This window comes from Malania oleifera, chromosome 8 (assembly GCF_029873635.1).
Source record: "Malania oleifera isolate guangnan ecotype guangnan chromosome 8, ASM2987363v1, whole genome shotgun sequence".
Taxonomy (NCBI): domain Eukaryota; kingdom Viridiplantae; phylum Streptophyta; class Magnoliopsida; order Santalales; family Ximeniaceae; genus Malania; species Malania oleifera.
In genome coordinates this window covers 44,406,590-44,429,825 of record NC_080424.1, presented here as the reverse complement: position 1 = coordinate 44,429,825, position 23,236 = coordinate 44,406,590, and the positions used below count along the sequence as shown (strand labels likewise).

At 34.2% G+C, this 23,236-nt stretch overlaps 1 protein-coding gene across 3 annotated transcripts; it reads left to right on the top strand.

The window, feature by feature from the left end:
* The first annotated feature begins 5,978 nt into the window (after positions 1 to 5,978).
* On the top strand, positions 5,979 to 13,998 carry LOC131161672 (probable protein phosphatase 2C 9). 3 transcript variants are annotated; one of them, XM_058117600.1, is made up of 6 exons: positions 5,979 to 6,451; positions 6,623 to 6,730; positions 7,649 to 7,888; positions 8,002 to 8,278; positions 13,165 to 13,319; positions 13,492 to 13,998. In XM_058117600.1, exons 2-6 carry the CDS (start codon positions 6,704 to 6,706, stop codon positions 13,633 to 13,635), a joined length of 843 nt encoding a protein of 280 aa, XP_057973583.1. In that variant the 5' UTR covers positions 5,979 to 6,451; positions 6,623 to 6,703; the 3' UTR covers positions 13,636 to 13,998. The 3 variants fall into 3 exon arrangements, with proteins under 3 accessions (XP_057973583.1, XP_057973584.1, XP_057973582.1); XM_058117601.1 differs by having other exon boundaries at positions 6,020 to 6,289; positions 6,507 to 6,730; positions 7,629 to 7,888; XM_058117599.1 differs by having other exon boundaries at positions 6,021 to 6,289; positions 6,507 to 6,730.
* The last annotated feature ends 9,238 nt before the right edge of the window (positions 13,999 to 23,236 follow it).

Genomic DNA, 23,236 nt, shown 5'->3' with positions numbered 1-23,236 from the left:
TCATTTTAAGCAATAACCACTTCCCCAGCCTACAGTCATCACAACCCCTTAAAACTAAACCTAAGATCTAAGGAAGCATTAAATAATTAAATAGTATTAATTTAAATCCATTTTTCCTTAGATCCTACGAGGTTCGCTTTGCTAATTATCCATTTCATTTCCTTTTCTAAGCCTCAGACACTTTTAAGTAAACAATTAAACCATACGTGCCACATAGTTTTGCAAAATAAGCAGGTATTGAATTTTCGTGAAGGGATATGCTTATTTATTCTGTTTTTACTCAATGAGGCATGAAAATTTTGATGACAATGGGATTTATAAAATGAACCCTTTTTAAACGATTTATTTCTTTTAACTCCAAAGGGTTTATTATGATTATTCTTCTCATTTTTAGCTTTGAGTGTAAATCTAGAATAATCATCTATTTCTTCATCTAAGCATGCAATTTTCAATATTTTCTCAATCTTTTTCTTTTCAAGAATAACGTGAAAATTTTCCAACCCCTTTAATTGTTTTGCTACTCTTTTGCTCTCACTCTTCAAAAATATTTTATGCTTAGAAACTCTAACTAGAAACTTGTGCATTTTCAATAAAGTCTTTTCTAGTTTTTCATGCGACAACATGCTTTTAATATTCAATTCAACACATGATTCATCAAAAGATATGTCATAATTTTTATATGAATCATTGCATGCATGTTCAACAGCATTATCATAGGGAATATTTGATGATTCATCATATGACACAACATATCATTCAGCATAAGAATCATCACACACATCATCACAAGAATCATCAAACGAGCGAGAGTGAGAATCATATACCTCCTCGTTGATTTCTAGCTCATTACTTACCTCCTTCTGATCATTTGAGCTTGGAGCATTCAGAGGAGTTATGATCTCCATCTCTTGAGATTCTCCATATTTCTTTTCTAGTTCATCCCAGATTTCCTATGCACTACGACATGTTATGATCTCAAGAAGGATGTTAGAGTCCAAAGCACAATATAATAGTTCCATGGCATTTGAATTTGCATGCATCAAGATAATATCATTTTCGTTTACAGGCATACAAATTCCTTTGACAATCACCTGCCAAGCCCTCCAACTCATAGATTTTATAAATATGCTCATTCTAATTTTCCAGGTGGTGTAATCGACACCACAAAACAATGGAGGACTAGTAGGTGACTGTCCCTCTCCAAATGGGGATACACCAATTTAAGCCATTGTGATTTTTTGCAAAAACGTTTTAAGTCTAGTGCAATGAGGTTTTGATACCAATTGTTAGCTTTGGTGTATTCCCAAGAGGGGGGTGAATTGGAATTTAAAACCTTTTTCCTAGGTTAAATGAAATATTCGTATAATACAACCTAGGGTCAATCTATATAATTCCCAATGCGCAGATATATGAAAGATGTAGAAATTTAAATCAAGTGCATCATTCACACAATAACATACACACACGGTAAATATAAAGTGCGGAAATGTAAATAAACACACGATATGTTCTCGGGGTTCCGCCAACTATGCCTACGTCCCCGCCTCTAGCTTGCAAGCCCGAGGATTCCACTAAAGGCTCACTTAAGGGTAGAGCGGCTCCGATTACAATCAGGTCAATTAGCACAGGGCTGACCTCAACCTTTACAACCAGGTCGATTCAAGGGGCTGACCTCAACCATCACGCCTTAATAGGATGACGCACTTAGCTTTCCTAACAGGGTCTAAGCCAATTCGGGACTATTTCAAAGGGCTAGTCTCTCTCTTCAGGCCCGTGCCTGGAAATACAACAGTATTGAAATACAATCAAATAGTACAGTGACAGTGCTTTTGTGTAAAGAAAATATGCACCCAGTTACGTGCAATCACGTACACCACAAATAATATAATATGTAAGCTCAATGTGGTTTAATATATCAACTCTCAAATAGATTTACCATCGGTATAATCAGTGCGTGAGAGTGCAATCACTACAATCTTTGTATCACAAGATGTATTCAATCTAAGTGCTCAAACAATGACATTAACCAAACAATATATATATTTCAATCAACATATTTTCTCAATAGTATGATGCTCAAGTAATGTAAATGTTTGGTTTGCAAAAGATATATAATCTTTGTATTTAGCAAATAATATATTAGTCAATGAATATTACAACAAAGATCAATATCACATAAATAAATATCTTTTCAAAGTTATATCAAAATAAATCCCACAAGATATTTGGAAATGTTTTGAAAAGATTTTGCAATCCAAAAATAAATACAAACTTCACAGGATATTGCAATGAATGTGTGATACTAGAAAGTTTAATATAAGTCTTCTTAGAAGAGACTCATTAACAAAGTTCCTTAAGAAAACTTAGGTTTGGCTCTCAAGAAAATCGAATCAATCAAACAAAGCAAGGAGAGCAAACCTATAGAACAACCACACTTAAACACACTTACAAAGAAGTTTGAGTAGTAAAATCAAGTAAGAATAAGTGTAGGAGGCTCAAAAATGAGTATTATAGGTTTTTGGATTTTCAAAGAATTTTCCCTAATCAAATCTACTAATCTCTTGCTAATAATCCCAAATGAAGGGGTATTTATAGACACCCAATTAAAATTATAACCGTTGGGGACCTATTGGGAATTATTAAGAGAGTTTTAAATCATTATAAAATAATTAACGCTGTTTAAAAATGTTTAACCGCGGTAAAAATTAAGTCCAACCCAAGAGCACTAGTCGACCAAGACAAGTTCGATCGACCAAAGTTCTTGGGGTTCGGTCGAGTAGGCCAAAAATGAACTGCCTATTCGATCGATCGAATATGTATGTTCGAGGTGATTTTTCAATATGTTCAAGCTTCGGTTGATCAAGAGGAAAATGAACTATGGTCTTGGTCGACCGGACTTACATGTCTAGATGTGATTTTCAATTTTCGCGAGGTTCGGTCGACCAGGCTGATTTGAACTAAGCCTGTCAGTCGACTAGACCATTGAGACAACTCCCAAGGACCCTCAGTCGACCAGACTGTTGGTATACAATTTTATCTTGATCAACCAAGAAGTCAAAGTGTTGACTTTCTGAGGGTTTGGTCAACCGGGGCCATTTGAACTGTCATAGCTCGGTCAATCAGGCTGCGGTCAACATGTTGACCCAGACCCCGTTCGGTCGACTAGGGCAGAATGAATTGCACAGGTCGGTCGACCAAAGGTACACATTTTATGCAATTCAGTCCTTTATCATGCGACAAACACTCTAAATAAAAGTATGACATATACAAGTGAGTGTATGAGTGTCCTAGGGTCTTTTCTAAACCTTTTTCAAAACACCGAAAAAATCTGCTGTTAATCCCTAAGGTCTTTCTAAGGACATTTTCATTTTGAGCTTACACATTACATCATGCAGGTGATGCATGCAATTATTACAATCAAAGCTCTATTTACTATTACAGACCCTTTAAATGATAATGAAATAAAGTACAACATGTATAAGATCTTCCAACTTTAAGCTTTAATATGTCATCAATATATCTGCTAGCATAGACCTGCACATGAACTAGATATCCATTAAATACATAAGTATTTGTCATTATCAAAATCGGGATATGACCCATAGGGTCAACACATCCATCCCTTGAAAATATTTGCTAAAATGATTTGAAGAATAGAATTAATATGTCATTAAGTTGGGGGGAGGGGGGTTTTATCAATAATATTATGATCTTAGATTCTTTGATAGTTGTCACAAACTTAGGGGATGTAGTATCTCATTAAGGGTCATTTTGAACCAAAGTTTTTGGCTGGCAAAAAGAAAGGAAAGGAAAATAAGGAAAACATTTATTTTTCACTATATTTTCTCTTTGTACCAAATGCTACTAAAAATAAAACTTTATTTTAATGTGGGTAGAAATTAAGAAAAATCAAATGTAAATAGTGTCTAAAATCATATTTTTTGTTCATTGATTTGAAATATTTTTTATTTGCTTTCTTACTTTCCTTGATAATCAAACATGAAGAAGTGATTTCCTTCATATTTTCCTTCTCTTTTCCTAAGATTTTCCAAGTTCCAAACAAGGCTTAAGAAAACTCAAAAAAAAATGTATTTGAATTTTACACTAATATGATATTCAATACGTAAAATATCTGTAAATTGAGAATAAAGGAGAACTGATAAGGAGATAAAGAAACTTATAGGGGAAAAAACTGTTGTTTAAAAGTATAAAACCAAGGTTGAACTCGGGTTTTAATTTTATGGTTTACTTGGAAATTTTGAAGAGAGGAATCGTTGACTTGGGATAGAGTTACAATCATAATTGTCTTTCCCTTAAGCTTGTAGAAGGCATAATCTTAAAAAAAAAAAAAAAAATTAAGAAAAGCATGTAATGTTGCAATAAAAGTTGAATAAACTACACAATTGGCCTTTAAATTTTTGTTTGATTATATTTTAATCTACTATCTACTATTTTATTTTTATTTCCATTTTCACCCTTTGAGCTTACAACTAACTATAGTCTCAGGATTAAGTGTCAAAATTAGCAAATATTAATTTACTTAGCATACTAGCGATAATGATCTCACAAATTACTTTCTTACCATTTAAACTAAAATATTGTATTAATTTGAACTCTAAATGAAAATTACAAAAGTTAATTAAGACAATCAATACAAAACAAAAACAAGAATCGAAAGAAAAAGTAAGTAAATTTGGAAGTGCTATAATTTTTTATAACTTAAAGAAATAAAAAATAATTCACAAGATTTTAATCACAAGTTAGTAAATTACGATTGACTTGATTTGATTTTAACTTATAAGAATTAAATATTAAATATAAAATGTAAAAAATTAAAATATAAAGAAGAATAACTTTAAATGACCATAAGGCATTCAATGTAGATATTTATGGTAATAATCATTTAATTGGATGGTGAATTTGGAAATAGCATATAGCTTAATAGATAAGAGTTGTGGCATGTGTTAATTTTGCACAAACAAAGACCAAGTCAATGTAGATCTTTATATCATTTTATTCCTTTTTTAATTCGATAAATTAAACATTACTAAATTTTTTTGTTTCATCGGTCCATTAATAGAGTGTTGTAGAATCTACGTTTGAATATTAAATGCTTAATAAATAAAAAGTCTTAAATACTTTCAACTTTTATTGCCCGATCGCAATAGTTGTTCATAATTTTTTTATTTCTTCTTTTGGCTTTGCAACTCGTCAAGGATAAGCTAATTATATTTTTATAATTTCACCTCAACAATGACTAATAGGATCATCGCTCTTATCTTTTTTATTTTTAAGGAAGAAAAGGCGAGCCCATTTAAAGAATTTAATTTATTTTAAATTTTTTCAAAATTCATATTAAAAAAAAAAAAGGAGTAAATTTTTATTTTTTATTTTTAGATTTTAAAATAATCACAAAAGAAAATTTATTTTGTAGGTTTCTAAAATTTATACAAGATAATACTTGCAATTATAGATTTTGGAGCTAGAATTTAGATTTGTATGAATTTATTTATACAAAATTAAAGCGTAACATCCAAATTTCATGCTCACATGAGCTAGAAATCTAAAAAAAAAACAATGAAAAGATATTTTCCAACTTTTACATATAAATTTGAAAAATTGAAAAATAAGGTTGAAAAAATTTTAATAAAAAATCACATTATTAGCACGAGCAAAATAATTTAATAAGAATGATAAATTAGTTAATTTTTTTTTCTAATATTTTGAAAAACTAAAATAAAAAATATAATTTAAAATAAAGAGGCCCTCATAATTTCAAAATTATTATTTTTTAATGGCTAATGAGAATGCCATATATATATATATATATATATATATATATATATTAAATAAAAATTTAATTTAATTTGTTAAATTTGTAAATCTTTAAAAGGAAAAAAGAACAAGGCAAGATGCAAATTGTAAACTACTTCTTCCTTGCTTAATTAATACTTATTAGTGTCCTGTAATCTTTACGAAAAATAGCGTAATAAATATTGAGTTGGTTCATTTTTGAGTGGGAAGAGGAGGAGGAGGTACAGAGCAGGAGCGAAGTAGCAAGAGGGAACAGTGGAGACAGCAAGGTCAACAGAAGAAGTCTGCTTTTGTGGCAGCTTTATATATATAATATGAACAGTTTATATTGATTTTTCTCATAGCGAAGACTCCCAAAGCAGTTAGAAGAAGCGACAGCCTACGGCCTACAGCATCGTTGATTCCTTCCTCCTACAATCGTTCCTTTTCTTTATCATCATTTCCCACACCCCCCCGATGTGTTCATCTTTTTTGGGTTTGTTTCTTTTTGGGTGTTAAGGTTTCTGTTGTTCCCTCTCCTTTTCTCTTTCTTTATCATCATTCTTGTATTCAATTTTTGGTGCGAGTTCATGGGAATAAGGAAGAACAATTACCCAGCGAGCTGAGCCAGTTTTTGCTTCCTCTTGTAGTTGGATCGGTAAGACGAATTTCAAATATCATCTCGTGTTTTTGCTTGGTTTCGCTTTTTGCAGCTTCTGGGTTGCGCGTGGAGCCCCGGCGTCAACGATCTGCGACGGATTTTTGGTGGTGCAGTTCGTGGGAATTGTGATTTTTTTGATGTTGGGATTTTTTATTTTTTTCATAATAGCTCGAATCCGAGGTGCCCGCAAGTGCTGGATGCTGGGAATTTAGTTGAAATTGGAGGCGTTGCGGATTACGTATTTTTCTCATGGATAGGTTGTGCTGTTTTTCGCAGGTGAGAATTTAATTTTCTTACCTCCTTTTGTTTTAGTTTGTGATCTTTTGTTTTCCTGTGTTTGCGTTTGCTGGCACTGAAGCTTTATCAGAGGCTGAAAGTAGTAGTATTCAACTGATTTCGGGTTCATGCTGTGTTCATTTTTAGGGTTTTCTCTTTGCTATTTTAGGAGTTACAAAATTTTACGTGGGTTGTAAATTTATTTCTGCGCGGGGGGACTAGGGTTCAAAAGAGGGGATTGTTGATCAATTGTATCACAAAATTTTAGTGTGTGCGGGCAGGGATTTTGTTCCTTTTCCCTTTTCTTTATTTATAAGGGGGTGGATTATTGCTTTTCTTCTCGGTTGTTCATATGATGATAATGATTTGGGTATTCATGGGGTCCTGGAGAGCTTTAAAATGTTCTGCTCACTTCTAGCTTGATATTTGAGCTTGATAGGGTTTTTAAAGTCCAATTTTAAACCCTCCACTCCTCTCTCTCTCTCTCTCTTTCTCTCTCTCTCTCTCTCTCTCTCTCTCTCTCTTATTTTTATTTTTTTATGTGAATGATACTCTACTTTTAATAATAATATCTTCTGGGGTTTTTACCTTAACTGAGTACTGGCAGAATTGTTTTTTGTTGACATCATTGTACCAGTAAGCTTAATTCATGTCAAAGGTGATTAATGTTCTGAATTAAGACCAACCATTTCTTTCCATGTTGATTTTCCTAACGAACAAGTTCACGGTTTCATTTGCTGCATGGAAAATTTTATATCACACAAACACACACACGTTTGTGATTGTAACTCATTTCTGCCTGTTTCCATATGTTTTAATACTCTAATATCTGAAGCATTGAAAATTGATTTTGAGGTTGATTTTATGTTTGCAACATGTCTGCTTATGTCCACATCAGCTTGTGCTTTCCGTGTTTAGCTTACAGGACTAGGGTCCTCATCTACCTCTGGTAAGGGAAGAAACCATGAGGGTCTAATCAAGTATGGCTTCAGCTTAGTAAAAGGGAAAGCGAATCATCCGATGGAGGATTATCACGTTGCTAAGTTTGTGCAAATTCAAGGACATGAGCTTGGGTTATTTGCTATTTTTGACGGCCACTTGGGAGATGGTGTGCCTGCGTATCTCCAGAAGCATTTGTTTGCCAATATCCTGAAGGAGGTGGGTTGTTGTTCTAAAAATTGAAGCATGTGATTGCACATTTGATCGTGTATAGTTTTATATAGAATTAGAAAAGCAGCATAATCTCTTGCCTTCTGATTTTATTGTCCTAGGAGGAATTCTGGGTTCATCCTGATAGATCTATCTCTAAAGCGTATGAGAGGACCGATCAGGCAATTCTTTCTAATAGCTCTGACTTGGGGCGAGGTGGTTCTACTGCTGTTACTGCAATTCTGTTTAGTGGTCAAAAGTTATGGATAGCTAATGTTGGAGATTCACGAGCAATTCTTTCAAGAGGTGGTCAGGCAATACAAATGACTACAGATCATGAGCCTAACACTGAGCGTGGCAGCATTGAGGACAGAGGTGGCTTCGTCTCAAACATGCCAGGTTTTTTTCAGTATTCATTTTAATGATTTCTTTTTCATTGTTTTTTAATAAAGTACTGAGGTGGCTTAGTCTCAAACATGCCAAGTTTTTTATAGTGTCTATCCTATATATGTTAGATATTGACCTGACTGTGCTTCCGAAGTCGTTGATTGTCTAGATCTTATTAACATATTTGTAGCTACTAGCTAGTATGTGGCTACAATTTTCTTGTGGGGAATCCCAAGGACGAAGCCCCATGATGGACAGAGCTAAGATATGCATCTTGAGGTCCTTGATTCAAATTCCACTGGGTACAAATGACTCATTGGGACTGCTCAAGGACCATGTGACCTGCTTTACCTGTTGCAGTGATTGCATCTGTGGGGGTACTATTGTATAGTAATGGATGTGTGGCTAAATTACAACCACCTGGCATCCATCCCCTTCCAAATAATAATAATAATAATAATAATGTAGAATTTAGTTTTTACCCATTCCAAATTAAGTTGGGGATTTCCTGAAGGTAGACTATATAGAAATGTTTTTTTCTTCTCACTGCTGCCTGCCTGAAGCTCTTTCCTGAACATATAAAAAGTGCAAGCCTTTACCAAATGAAGCTGTTTAGAGTTGTCTAACATTCCGGCCACCTTAAGATGTGCAATGAAAACTGAGTAAAAATTTGATTTAAGGCCACTTGTTTGTAGAATCTTATAGAAATAAAACTTTCAGGCTTACCAGAAAAGACTACCCCCCTCCCTGCGAAAAAAATAAATAAATATTATTTAGTTTTCTTTAACATTGACCTTTGCTGTTATACTTTATTAGTTGTAGGATAATGCTTATATTTGTTTTTTAACCGAGAAAAGAATTTTATGATCATAAAAATAATGCTAATATATATATATATATGCTTTTATATTTCGCTGCAAGTTTCAATTCGACCCACTTGACAATCATGCTAAGTATCAAAGGCTCGAAATATATTTGAAGGGATTGTTGAATATATTACGGATAATCAAAGTTTGGTTATTTCTTTAACTAATTGAGGTTTGAACACAACATTTGTCAAATTTTGGGATTTGTTCACATGTGCCCCTTACGGCAGAACAGATAGTAGGATGCAATTAATAGGGTTTAATTTTTTTATCAATGTTTTAAAAGGCGCAATCGAGGCCTGCCTCAAGGCTTTTTTCAAGACGAGGCAAACCCTTGAAGCTCAATCTAAAATACTAAGTCCCTTAAAAGCCAATGCATTAAAAATTGAGGCTTACGCATTTGTACAAAAAAGTGTGCAGCCTTTTGCGCCTTTTTAGTTGAGGCTTATGCATTTTGGCTATGTGAATCTGAAGTTAGAATTGGCTAGAAAATTTTAACTGCATGTTTATATGAAACAAATGTCATAACATCTCTAGGACTCTTGAAACTCCATATTTCCAAAATAATTGAGAATTGCATCTTAGTTCTTGAAAATTGAAAATAATTTGAACTTCGTTATGTTATACCTATCTCTTGGTATGATCTAGTTAATAAATTCATGTGAGTATTTTTTGGAATGGCCAGAAAGTAGTTTACAAATTATATGTGATTTTTGTTGCGTTTTATTTTAATTTTCTAAAATTTTTTTCTTTCTTCTTAAAGTATATGTAATTTATTTACATATTTTTATCTAGAAATAAAATTTCCAAAAGACTTATGCCTTGACACCTTAAAGCTTATGCCTCACTTCTTGAGAGTTAAAACGCCTCACCTTACACCTTTGCCTATTAAAACATTGTCTTATTTTATTTTATTTTTTTCCACTAATTGGTCGTGAACAGAAAATCTGAATTTGTTAAGTACATGCATCCTTAAATGGAATGTAATGCATGAATTTTCATATTGTTTTGAAAATTACCTTTGCTTCATATTTATTGTTATCATGCTACAGTGCTAATTGTTTAAGCTTTTACGTGGAATGGTGCTTGAACGTGGTGAGAACGGTGGTTATCATGAGGTCTTGGGTTCAATTCTCATTGCCCACATTTGTCATCTATTTGTTTACCTCTCCATGTACAAGTAGGCTGCATTTTTTGTTTTCATTGTTTTGGTTGGGTGGGTTGGTGTTTGGTTTGGTTGGCTAGACATATGTTGTTAGCAGACAGCCTAATGACTTGAGCTTCTAGTTTGGGTGCAACCTTAATGCTAATACTGTGCCTTCTAAAACCGTACTACTCAAAAACATGAAAGCTAATATTAAATACCCTTAGCCACCAAAATTCTCAACCCAAAAAAAAAAAAAATCTAAAACATTAACCCCAAATCTACCATATCATGTTTGAAATACCTTGAACCTGGAAATCCTTAATCTTACAGCTTAAAATTTTATATTCTGCATCTTAAATCCTTGGGATTATATTGATATTTTATTTCCAACAATTAATAAAAAAATTTGTAGTTTATATTTGCAATTTAAATGAGAAATTTCTATATTCTCTATTTCTTGCACGTCAATGTCGAAAAATTTGTTTTTCCACTATAGTACTTTTTGGAAATAGTATGCCTTTATATATTGAAAAGCTTTCTTTGTACGCTATTAATGTTAATAGGAAGTTCTTATTGTTTGACAAGTGCACTTATTGTTTGCAAAAAAGAAACTGTAGAAAAGTTATTTTGGCTGATGAGGCCTGACAATGCTCCAAAATCTCATTCTCAATTTTCTAGAATTTTGATTATTTTGTTAAATTTTATGTCAGGCTGAATGGGACACTTGCCTGTCACTTCTCCAAAAAGTAATTAAAAGACCTCAAAAACATAGTTTCTCATTCTCATGCAAACACCATCCTCCACCTCCCATATCTAGTGTTCTCCATTGCACACAGAGAGGCATGACCACTGCATTAGAGGCCGTGCCTTGGTGCGATGGCAAGTGCCTCCGCCTCAGTACGGGTGGTCTCAGGTTCGAGACTTGGGAGCGGCCTCTCCAAAAATGGGAGTAAGGCTTGCCGACATCTACCTCTCCCAGACCCTACTCAAAGTGGGAGCCTTGTGCACTGGGTACAGCCATGCATGACCACTGCATTCATCACAGGATTAAATTCCTAATTGCCTACAACCTTTCATCACTGTCAAAATTCCAAACCACCTCAGTCATGAGTGAGAAACTAGAGAGCACCGCATGAAACTGTAAGCATGGTCATTAGAATCATACAATTCAAACCATGAATAGTATGATTCAAACTGATTCAGCCACAAAACAAGTCAATTGTATAGGAGAGTCTGGAATGTGGCTAAATCAACCCTGATTTGATATGAATTGGTCATTTCAGTCTTCTCACATCAGTTGGACCTGATTGGTCCAAAAGCTCCTTTGGATGTTTTTTTGACCCACAAAAAAGGCTTCATTTTCCCTCGTAGACTGTGAGCTTCAGAAATGACTTTTGGCCATTTATTGAAGAGTTGCAAGAAAGGCTGTTTCTGTGTTCTTTGCCTCTCCAACTCTTGGGCTTCTCTTGCTCAGCCACTGAAGTAGTGGGACTTTTCAACTGTAGTTATGATCGGTGGAGGTGGATTTGAAGTTTTGGTGACGTCTCAACTTTGGAAGTTACTTTTTTTTTTAGCTTTTAAAATAAATTTTCTTAGTTATTTTTTGGTTTTTCTTGCTTTCTAGTTCTTAGAGAAAGTATATACATAAAATATGATTATTTGAATTGTTAAATTCTGTAAGGTATAATTTTCTTAAATTTTTTTTTTTCCGTATCTTAATGCTTTTAAGCCGTAGTATTATATTCTATCAGTGTATTATATGCATGTATATTAAAGTCTCTATATTGTATTTATTTATTGTTAAATATTTTACGTAGTAATCTAGTTTAGTATCATATGTTATTGAAGGAAAGAGCTGTTCCAATTGGCAACATGAACAGTCCATAAAATATATCATTTTAGTATTTTGTTTGTTTTACATGTATGCATGTCACTGGGAATAGTTTTTGAAAAACAATTATTCAAATCTTACTATTTGATTCTCAATTCCGAATTCCCAAAACTAGGATTTCGATTTTTTTGACTATGTAAGACTTAAAGACTGCCATAGAAGCAAAGGGCAGAAGAATCTCTAATGATAAAACTCCCTTTGTTGCTTGCCAATGAAACAAACAAAAAGTTTCTTGGATTGAAAAGAAACGAAGAAGAGGAGTGGATAATGATCATGGTAGTAGGGTTTGGATGGTCATTGTCTCCATTATAATCTCTTCCCCATCACTGTACAATTACTGTCTGGTCCAAGTAAAAATCCTATTAGCTCTCTATGTTTGTTTGCATTGGATTTTAATGTGCCTTTTGGGCTTCTGTTATTTTAACATGTTTTTTATTTAAATTTACTCTACAAAATTTTGAACCACTAAAAAGGTTCAAGATAAAATGAACAAAATACAGAACTTCTTATGTGTATTCATGTATCATGAATCCTGTATTAATGCCAAAAGTCTTACCTGTATTCATTATGCATGTATGCCTGGATGGTGAATCCTGAAGCTAATGGATGAAGAAAATCATGCTTCTAGGTTTCATTTATAGTATATTCTAATGATGGCTAGTAGTTAAAAGTTTCCCTGTGAGATCGCTAGCATATTTTTGGTTTTAAATTACTTCAGGGTTCAGCTGGCTAGTAAGCATGGCAATTGGGGCATATTATGCATTGCTCCATGGAAATATTTTCAAATCTTGTTTAGCAATATTTTTAGGAAATTATCTTGCTTGCTCTGTTGGCTAAAATCACCGGTAGTCTCTAGTGTGGTTTATCTGTTGCTTTCATGTCTTCCATTCATTGCGCAAACTTTTGGGCATTTGGTCTATGTTGAATGTTTGTTCAACTGAGATTTATTGCAATGGCATTCATGGTACTGATGCAAGTTGTGCCCTTTCATCAGGAGATGTCCCTCGAGTTAATGGACAGCTGGCAGTTTCTCGTGCTTTTGGAGACAAGAGCCTTAAATCACATTTGCGATCAGATCCTGATATGCAACATACCGACATAGATGGTTTCACTGATATTCTAATCCTTGCAAGCGATGGTCTTTGGAAGGTGAATGAAGTATCCGTCTTCGCAACTCTTCTCCTCTTGCTATCATCACTGTGTACAATACACACTGATAGAGAAGGCAGAGAGTTGTAACCTAGATAAGTGTTTGCATAAATTTTATTTTATTGGTTTGGGCTCAATAAGTAAATTTTCATTTTGCATGTTAACAATACAGGTCATGGCTAATCAGGAGGCAGTTGACATTGCAAGAAGGATCAAAGACCCCCAGAGGGCAGCTAAGCAATTGATAGCTGAAGCATTGAGAAGAGAGAGCAAAGATGATATATCCTGTGTTGTCGTGAGATTTAGCAGGGGATGAACCCCATATTGCTCCTTATATTTAGGATGCGTCCAAAATAAGAAGTCTCTGTGCAGGGTACATAGCTGGCCAGGTTGAATTTTATAGAATCTGAAAGAAGTATGAGTTTGCCAATAACCCCCTCCATCTCCATCCACACAACCACCGCCACCGCTACCCAAAACCCACTGGGGCTGCCTCCTTGGCCCAAAGAAAGGGGGATGAATGGGTTCCCCCCTGTAAATCTATTTTCTTTCTCTGTTTTTGTGTTCAGTATTGTTTGATTTCTTTTAAGTATATTAGCTATACGATGTATATTGTCATCTCATAATGCGGCTGTGTAGTTGAATTTGCTTTTGGCTGTGAAAGAGCTCTTTGCCGGTATACTTCAGTGTGGATATTATTTCTGTGTTTGTTTTGTTGTGCCCTTTTTTTTTGTCTTCTCCCATTGGAAGGCCTTGGCGGCCTACGTGACGGATCCAGCCCACTCCCATTTTAGAGAAAAGAATATGCGACCTTCAATACAAAAATTTTATGCTGGCCTTCTCTTCTATGAACGAGTTTTGTTACTGATGTTCACATCAGTTCAGCACATTTATCGAGGACCATCGCTGGACTATCCTATTTGCTCCTTTCGAATATATTTTACATTTAACTGACCAAATTTTTTTGGTACACAATGAACAGCCAATTATTTCAAGAAGCGTCATTTGATGGTTTGTGTAAGGGTGTTAAATTTTAAGTAGATTCTTGGTCGATTGAAGGATATGCTCGTCATTATAGTCCCCTAGGCGTGGTCATATAAGGGTGTTAAATTTTAAGTATGCCAGGCGACAGTTGATATATATTGGTTGATGGGAGGTTCCACAAAAAGGAATAATCGGTTTTTCATTTCAAATATGTGTATTGGTTGATTGGGGGTATACCCTAGGTTTGAGCTAAGCTATATGAGAGATGTTATGTTTTGTGATTCATATCTTTGAGTGAATCACATATACAAAGGAGAAGAACATAGTAGGATAAGCATGTTGTGAAAAATTGTCAATAGTTTGGTTGAAGATTTCAGAATGATGCTCTCAGATTTAATCCGTCGAAGGAACTGTTGATGGAAGTGTTTAAATATTGCGTCAAGGCGTCGAAGATTTGTTGTACTGTCGACGATTTTGTTTTGGGCAGCAGAGCTGATTTTGAATTTTGAATATGAACGTTAAGTTGGTTGGGTGCTTAAAGAGAAACTTTCGAAGTGTTTATATATACATCATTCTAGGTGTATTTTTATTGTAAGAGAAAATCATTGTATTGTGTCTTTTGACACCAAGATAGTAAAACTTTTTCGATTGTTCCCGTAGATGTAGGCATTGCCGAACCACGTAATTCCTTGTGTTGATTTTATTTGCTTTCATATATACTGCATGAGTGTATTCCATATTTGGTTCTTCATTGATTGTTGCATTAATATTTCGTTATGTAATATGATTCTACATACAAAAAATTAGTATTAGAGCTTGTGTTGTTATGACATCGAGTACTTCGTCTGCGAAATTTGACGTTTTCAAATTTGATGGAATCAATAACTTCGGTTTGGCAAAAAAGGGTGAAAGATTTGCTTATACACCAAGGGATGGTGAAAGCCTTGTATGGTGTTCAACCGAAAGGCATGGATGGTGCAAATTGGAAGGAATTAGAGGCAAAGAAGGTGGCTACTATTAGGTTATGTCTAGTAGATGACGTGTTGTATCACGTCATGGAAGAGGATTCTCATGCGGCTATATGACAAAAGCTTAAAAGTCAGTACATGTCTAAATCTCTTACGAATAAACTTTTTCTTAAGTAAAAACTTTATTGGCTTAAGATGGTGGATGATTCATATTTGAGCCAACACATCAACACATTTAATCAGATCATAAGTGATTTAATGCGAGTTGATGTGAAATTCGAAGAAGAAGATAAAACACTGATGCTACTGAATTTCCTACCAGCATCTCACACGTATGAGACCTTGGTTACAACTTCTATATGGGGCAAAGAGACCTTGAATATGGAAGAGGTGACAAGTGCATTGTTGACTTTCATCAAAGAAAGAAAGTCAATGATGAAATATCTAATGCACAGGGACTTGTTGTGAAAAGTAACAATGAATGTGGGAGAGGAAAATTCAGAAATGAATTTAAGTAAAAAAACTCAATCTCAACCCAAGAAGAAAAAGAAAATCTGGTGTTTTAAGTGCGGAAAAAAGGGACACATTAAATCAGAGTGTTCGGAATGAAAGAAAGGGAATACTGAAAATCAGTAAGGCACTTCAAAATCAACAAATGTAGTTGAAGAAGGAAATTTATATTGCAGTGATGGTGATATACTTTTAGTTTCATTGGGGTCAGATCGCCTCACGGACTCGTGGATCCTAGACTCGGCATGTTCTTACCATATGACTCCAAATAAGGAGTGGTTCAATACTTATAGGTTGGTAAATTCAGGTTCAGTTCGTATGGGCAATGATGTATCATGTAAAATCATTGGCATAGGAGATGTAAGAATCAAAATGTTTGATGGTGTTGTAAGAACCTTGAGTAATGTAAGACACATGGACCTATGGAAGAGTCTCATTTTACTAGGCACTTTGGATTGTAATGGATTTAATTATAAGCCCAAAAGTGGGATTATGAAGGTGTGCAAAAGCAATATAACGGTGATGAAAGGGCAAAAGTTAGACGGAAACATTTATGCACTATAAGGGACTACTATTATAGGTAGAGCTATAGCCGTAGATTCTGAATTTAATGAAACCATTTTGTGGCATATGCGGCTTGGGCATATGAGTGAACATGGCATGAAAGAACTTCATAAGAGGAAACTCTTGAAGGGTATGAAAATATGTAAGCTAAATTTCTGCAAGTTTTGTATTCTAGGGAAGCAAAAAGGGGTTGCAACTCAAATAAGTTGTTCAAAAGACGGAAGGTATTCTTGACTACATACACTCTTATGTTTGAGGATAGGTAAGGGTAGCACCAACGGGTAAACATGTTTATTTTGTGAGTTTTATTGACAATTACTCACGAAAAGTCTAGGTTTACTTCATGCGGCACAAGTAAGATATGTTTTCCAGGTTTAAGTTGTAGAAAGTTGAAGTGGAAAACCAGACGAGGAGGAGAATAAATACCTCAGATCAGACAATGGGATCGAGTACATTGATTCTCATTTCATGGAGTTTTGTGTGCAATAGGGCATTAAAAGACATTTTATTGTTCACCGAACACCTTAGCAAAATGATGTCGCTGAAAGGATGAATCATACTCTGGTTGAGAGAGCTCGGTGTCTCAGGCTTAATGCAGGGCTAACGAAGAACTTCTGGGCCGAGGTAGTTAGTATGACTTGTTTCTTGGTAAACCGATCGCCAAGGGCATCACTATAGGGGAAAGTGTCGGAAAAGGTATGGGCAAGAAATGCGATAGACTATTCCAGATTGAAGATATTCGAATGTCTAGCCTATGTCCACGTGTCTAGTGAGGAGAGATCAAAGCTTGATGCAAAGTTTATACGTTGCATCTTTTTGAGATATCAAAAGGGTGTGAAGGGGTTCAAGTTGTGTGATCCAATGACAAACAAGATGGTGATCAGTAAGGATGTAGTTTTCGATGAGATAACTATGGTGAAGAGTACTCACATTGATGATGAAGAGAAATAAGAAAACTGGAGCAGAGATAAACATGTTGTGCAGGTGGAGTTAGAAACTCAGGGTAATGACAATGATCTTGGTCCCCCGATTGCAAGGACTTCTAACTCGGGAAACTAGCAAGTTGACAATGTTCCTATACGAAGATCCAGTTGCACTATCAGACCACCGCCAAGGTATGACTTTGATGATCTGGTATCTTATGCTTTCATTACCAGTAGCAATGATCTAACTACATTTCAAGAAGCAGTGTAGAGCTAGGAGAAAAGTAGGTGGATGACTGCTATGATGGAGGAAATGGAGATGTTGCATAAGAATTAGACTTGGGTTTTGGTGGAACTTCTAGATGGGAAGAGGGCAATAGGCTGCAAAATGAGTAAATAGGAGGAAGGAAGCGATTTCAGAAAAGGAAGGAGAAAAATTCAAGGCACAATTAGTGGCAAAGGGGTACTCACAAAAGAAGGGAGTAGATTATGATGAAATCTTCTCACCTGGGGTTTAACATACTTCCATTAGAGTTATGATGGGATTAGTAGCTCATTATAATCTACATTTGGAACAAATGGATGTGAAAACGACATTTATCCATGGTGACTTGGAGGCACATGGTATAGCCAAATGGATTTAGTGAACCCGAGCAAGAGCACTTAGTTTGCAAGTTAAAGAAGTCTCTTTACGGGTTGAAACATTTTGCAACGCAATTGTACAAAAGATTTGATTCCTATATGATCCGAATAGGCTATATGAGGTGTGAGTATGACTACTGCGTGTATATGAACGACTTTGATGACTGTTATCTTTTTTTCTTATTGTTGTATGTCGATGACATGTTAATCGCTATGAAAGACTTAACTGAGGTAAATCAGTTAAAGGATCTATCATATAAAGAGTTTGACATGAAGGATCTTGGTGCCAAGAAGATACTTGAGATGGAGATGCGCCGGGACAGAATTGTAGGGAGGTTGTGGTTATCTTTGTTAGGGATTTATACCGAAAGACATTTTTTATGTAATTGGTTTTAGTATTTATTAATAACTTCATTTATTCCATTTTAATTATAATCTTTATGAGCAATGTTTGCCTGACATTATTTATTTAATGATTATGCATGTGTGTCTTTTATTCTATATAGTATGTGATCTAGTGTGTAGAGTACGACTTATACAAAGAAGATTAGATCATCAGTTCTTATAGAACGTAAGTTTATTGTTCACAGTCTTAAATGAAATTGGACACACCATTGGTAGGACTATAACACAAGGTTCTAATAGGTCTTTCTTGACTATTGTGAATGGTACAGTTCTAACTCCTTGTGTTGGTACACTTTGTGTGTATTGAACATAACCGTCTTGGGGTAATTGTTTTTATACTGACTATATAAATTAATTAATACCTCATAGTTATTATGAGTGCTTATGCTATAAATCCTGATATGATTATTGGACACGTGCATATAGTGTTTATTACTTTGATTCATAGAAGAGTGAAATTCTTTCTGAGTCAAAATACTCAATAAGTTGAGTGATGACATTATGTGTATGGTGAACATTAATTATTGATGGAATCCATGTCTCAGTATCAGAATTGATGATATCCCCATGAGGAAGCTTATAAATTTTGATTGTGTCAAACCCTACAGGTGGATTTTGAATCTGGCACATCAAATAAGTTAAGTGGAAGGTCTCAGGAAGTTAATATGTCAATTAATTAAATTGTTAATAATTTAGTTTAATAGACAGGTATCTGTAATCTTTACATGGGGAGATAAATAAGCATTTAATAATAGGAGCTCGAAATTTAATTTCGAATATGACAAGGAGTGCAATTATAATTCTTTAGTGGTATCAATTATAATTAACATAATTAAGGATGAATTCGAGTCGGGTTAGGAATCATTAATTACGTGGGAAACCCTAGTCATATTTGCCCAGAGGTCCCTGCTGTAGCTTATATATACACGCACTCCATTCAGCAACTAGGGGAGACGAGAAAACTCTCATAAGGGCAAACATTTTCGTGAGAGAAGAAAACCTTAGCAGCCACTTATGAGCCCACTCTCTAAGGAGCAAGGCGTGTTCAAGGAATACAGTAGAAGATTCCCAATCATCTTCAAGAGCTCATTTTCGTACTTGTAGATTCAGGATCAAACCTGACAAATCTCGCAGGTGTAATCCTAATCACGTAATTAGGGATTACATGATCTGATTATTTTTTTGTTATCCATATGCACTACAACCGGATCTTAGGGCTATTCTTCAAGTCCCTTCAATTGGTATTAGAGCCTCAGTTGATATTGTAAACGGATAATAATATTGTGTTCTTCGAAAATCAAATCAATGCATGCTTAGGGTAGAACGTGTGTATGCACTTACCTCTATTTTGTAGCGTTTAGTCCGGCAATTATGGTCATATGAATGTATGTTTTGTGATTGCGATTGTTTATTACAAAAATTCGTAGCATGTGAACTCTTGTTATGGAGGCATAAGATTTTTTAATCTGATGCAGCTTCATCACACGAATGTATGTTTTGTGATTGTGATTGTTTATTACAAGATTCATAGCATGTGTGTGATGACCCAAAAATATATATACGATTAAAACACAATAATAATAAAATAATAAAAATGGTCATTAAGTTAATTTCAATACAAAAGTTTTTTTCTGTAGGATCCTTGATTCCATGTTTGATGCCTAAGAAAGACCTTATCTTAGCGAGTGCTCAGAGACCTTCACGGCTCAGTCGCTCCCTAGAGGTCGGCCTGGTCAAAATGGAATTTCATAGGATAAAACAAGGTAAGCACTGTTTAAATACGTAAATAAGTACATAAAAATAATGTTTTGACTGACATAATTTGTATAATAATAATAATAATAATAATAATAATAATAATAATAATAATAATATAAGTATCCTTTGCGGGGCCCACAAGACTGTGTGGGACCCACATGAGTCCTGAAGCCGTGTGGAGGTTTACACGAGTCTTGAAGCTGTATAGGGCTCATAAAATCGTATGAGGATTATTGGAATTACGTAGGATCAATTTGAGTCTCGAAGTTGTGTGGGACCCACAAAACCATGTGGGGTCCACATGAGTTTTCAAAATTTAAATTTAATTCTTGTTCAAAAATAAATAATAAAATAAATAAATACTAAAAATAGTTTAAAAGTAATAACAATGATAATAATGATTAAGAAAAATAATAAAATAATAAAATAATTAATTGATTAATTAATTAGGTAAGTAATTAATTAAAAATTTATTTAATGGGAATGGTGGCAAGCACTCCCACATGGCCTTCATCCCCATCCCATACTCAACCCATACCTTACCCATCCCTTCCCCATACTTTTACAAATTCCATTTTTTCCCCAAAATTTTCCTATAAATAGGGAGCTCTCAACCTTCATTTTTCGCAACAATTTTCCAAGGAAAAGAAGAATTAGTGAGTAAAAGAATTCGTGGTGAAGAGAGAATTTTTGAGTAAGTTCTCGCTCACCCACTCTTTCCGATCTCATTTCTTAGAGATAGTTATTATGTTCGTAGCACAAGGTAAAAGAAGAAGGTAAATTAGATTATGTTAGATTTTCATTTAAAATTTATACCCGAGTTTATTTATAAGTAAATTTCGTTTATGTTACTTAGTTTCGTAAAATTCCCATGACTTTATTCTTACGCATATTTAATTATACCAATTTTAATTTTAATATTCTTACATTTATTTTTGGGTTAAGAAATATTCTAATCCACTCAGGTAATTTTTAGCATTTCTTTCTATTCAAAAATAAATAAATAAATATTTTAACACAAAAATTGTGTGGCATGAGTTTATTTCTACGTTGCATGTGTTTATGAAAATATGAGATTTTCACGCTATTATTTTAAATTGCATAAATTATAATAAGATGATTTTAAAACCCTTTATGACAATGAAAGTTCAAAGTTACAGATGTTCGGTACCGCAGCTTAAAGTTTATACGGATCAGAGTACACCCACACTATTTACAGAGTGGTTATTTATGTTAGTGGATTTATCCTGAATGCACACCTCGTTCCAGACCAGGACTTAATAAGAAAAATCTCACTTAATGTTTACGTACGTTGATTTAGTTTGGTCGGCCAGCCAGTTAAGTTTTCGACCGCACAATCCAGTCATGGGGGTAAACATGACTTACGGCAAACAGGCCTAAGGGTAATTTTTACAATATATGTTTATACATATTTAATTACGTGTACAAAGTTACTGATGATTTGAAGGAAAAGTGTAAGTTTACATGAAAAGGATCATTCTAGTGCTTAAATGACGATCTAAGGAAAGCGTATAAGGAAAAGTATATGTATGTTTATCATTAAATATTTTTACAGTTTTAAAGTTAAAAGTTTAATTTAACAGTTATAGTATATGATTATAAAATTTTACTATTGTAATTGATGGTAAAAGTTTTATGTAGAAATTTTTAAATTTATGTTTATTCTAGAAGCAGTTTTGAAGTTATAGTATTAAATATTGTTTTACAAAATTTTTAAAAAACTAATTTTGGCCACACACTAATAATAATCTTATTTACTTACTGAGCGTCATCTCACTCAAATCATATTTTTATTTCAGATATCTCTGAAGGGCATGCCAGAAATCAAGCTTAGCAAGCATGCGGGTGGGGATTAGAAAAATAAAGATTTATTAGAAACATTAGTATGATGCCAGACATTTATGCTTGTGTAATTTTTCTTCTTTTGAAATAAATGATTCTAATATGGATAATTAGCGCTTTGGTTTAATAATAATTGAGTTTATTTACTTCCGCTGTAAATCAATAGTAAAAAGTAAATATCCCAGACCCTTCGGGGTTGGGGTGTTACAATGTGAACTCCAGTTATGGAGGCATAGGATTTTGTAATTTGATGTAGCTTCGTCCGAGAAGGAGGCATAGTTGCGGCATGTGCATAGCAGTGGCAAAAAATAGAAAAAACCCTAGAACAATGATGTGATTTTTTGTTTGTTTTTGAATTTGAATTCAAATATACGGATAACAAAATCGTGTTCTTCAAAAATTGAATCAATGCCTGCTTAGGGTAGAACGTGTGTATGCACTAAACTTTGTTTTGCATCGTTCTGTCAGGAAATTATGGTCACATGAATGTATGTTTTGTGATTGCGATTGTTTATTACAAGATAGCATGTGAACTTCAGTTATAGAGGCATAGGATTTTGTGATCTGATGCAGCTTCATCACACGAATATATGTTTTGTGATTGTGATTGTTTATTACAACATTCGTAGCATATGAACTCCAGTTATGGAGGTATAGGATTTTGTAATTTGATGCAGCTTCATCCGAGAAGGAGGCACCATTGTGGCATGTGCATAGCAGTGGCGGAAAATAGGAAAAACCCTAGAACAATGGTGCGGTTTTTTGTTCCTTTTTTAAACTTGAATTTGAATTTGAATTTTATTTGAATTTGAGTTTGAGTTTGAATTTGAATTTAAATTTGTTTTTGAATTTGAATTTGAATTTGAATTTAAATTTACATGCACCTCTGCGACCTGACCAGGTAGGTCAAACCTCGTCGGGGACGCTGCCCCCGGGGCCCCGCCGAATCCCGGCACTATGTAATAGCAAACAAGGATTCACGGTGTTATGATGCAAGTTGTTTGACCATAATAACTGGATATTTATTATATTATATTTCTTATTTATATATGCTTGCTTGGCGTGTTTTTTGTTCTTGCGTTATGTCATTAGCATATAAAAATTTAAAATTTCAATGTTGGTTTATGCATGTGCAACTAGAGAATGAAATTAATTCCCAAGTTATAATACAATTTCTTTAATAAAAAAATATTAAAGGAATTTGTAATTTTATTTTTTGCGTGTAATTTAGTTACCATTATTGGAATATTAAACACGTGTTTATATCCCTCATGAATTAAATAACTAAGTGGGTGAGAGA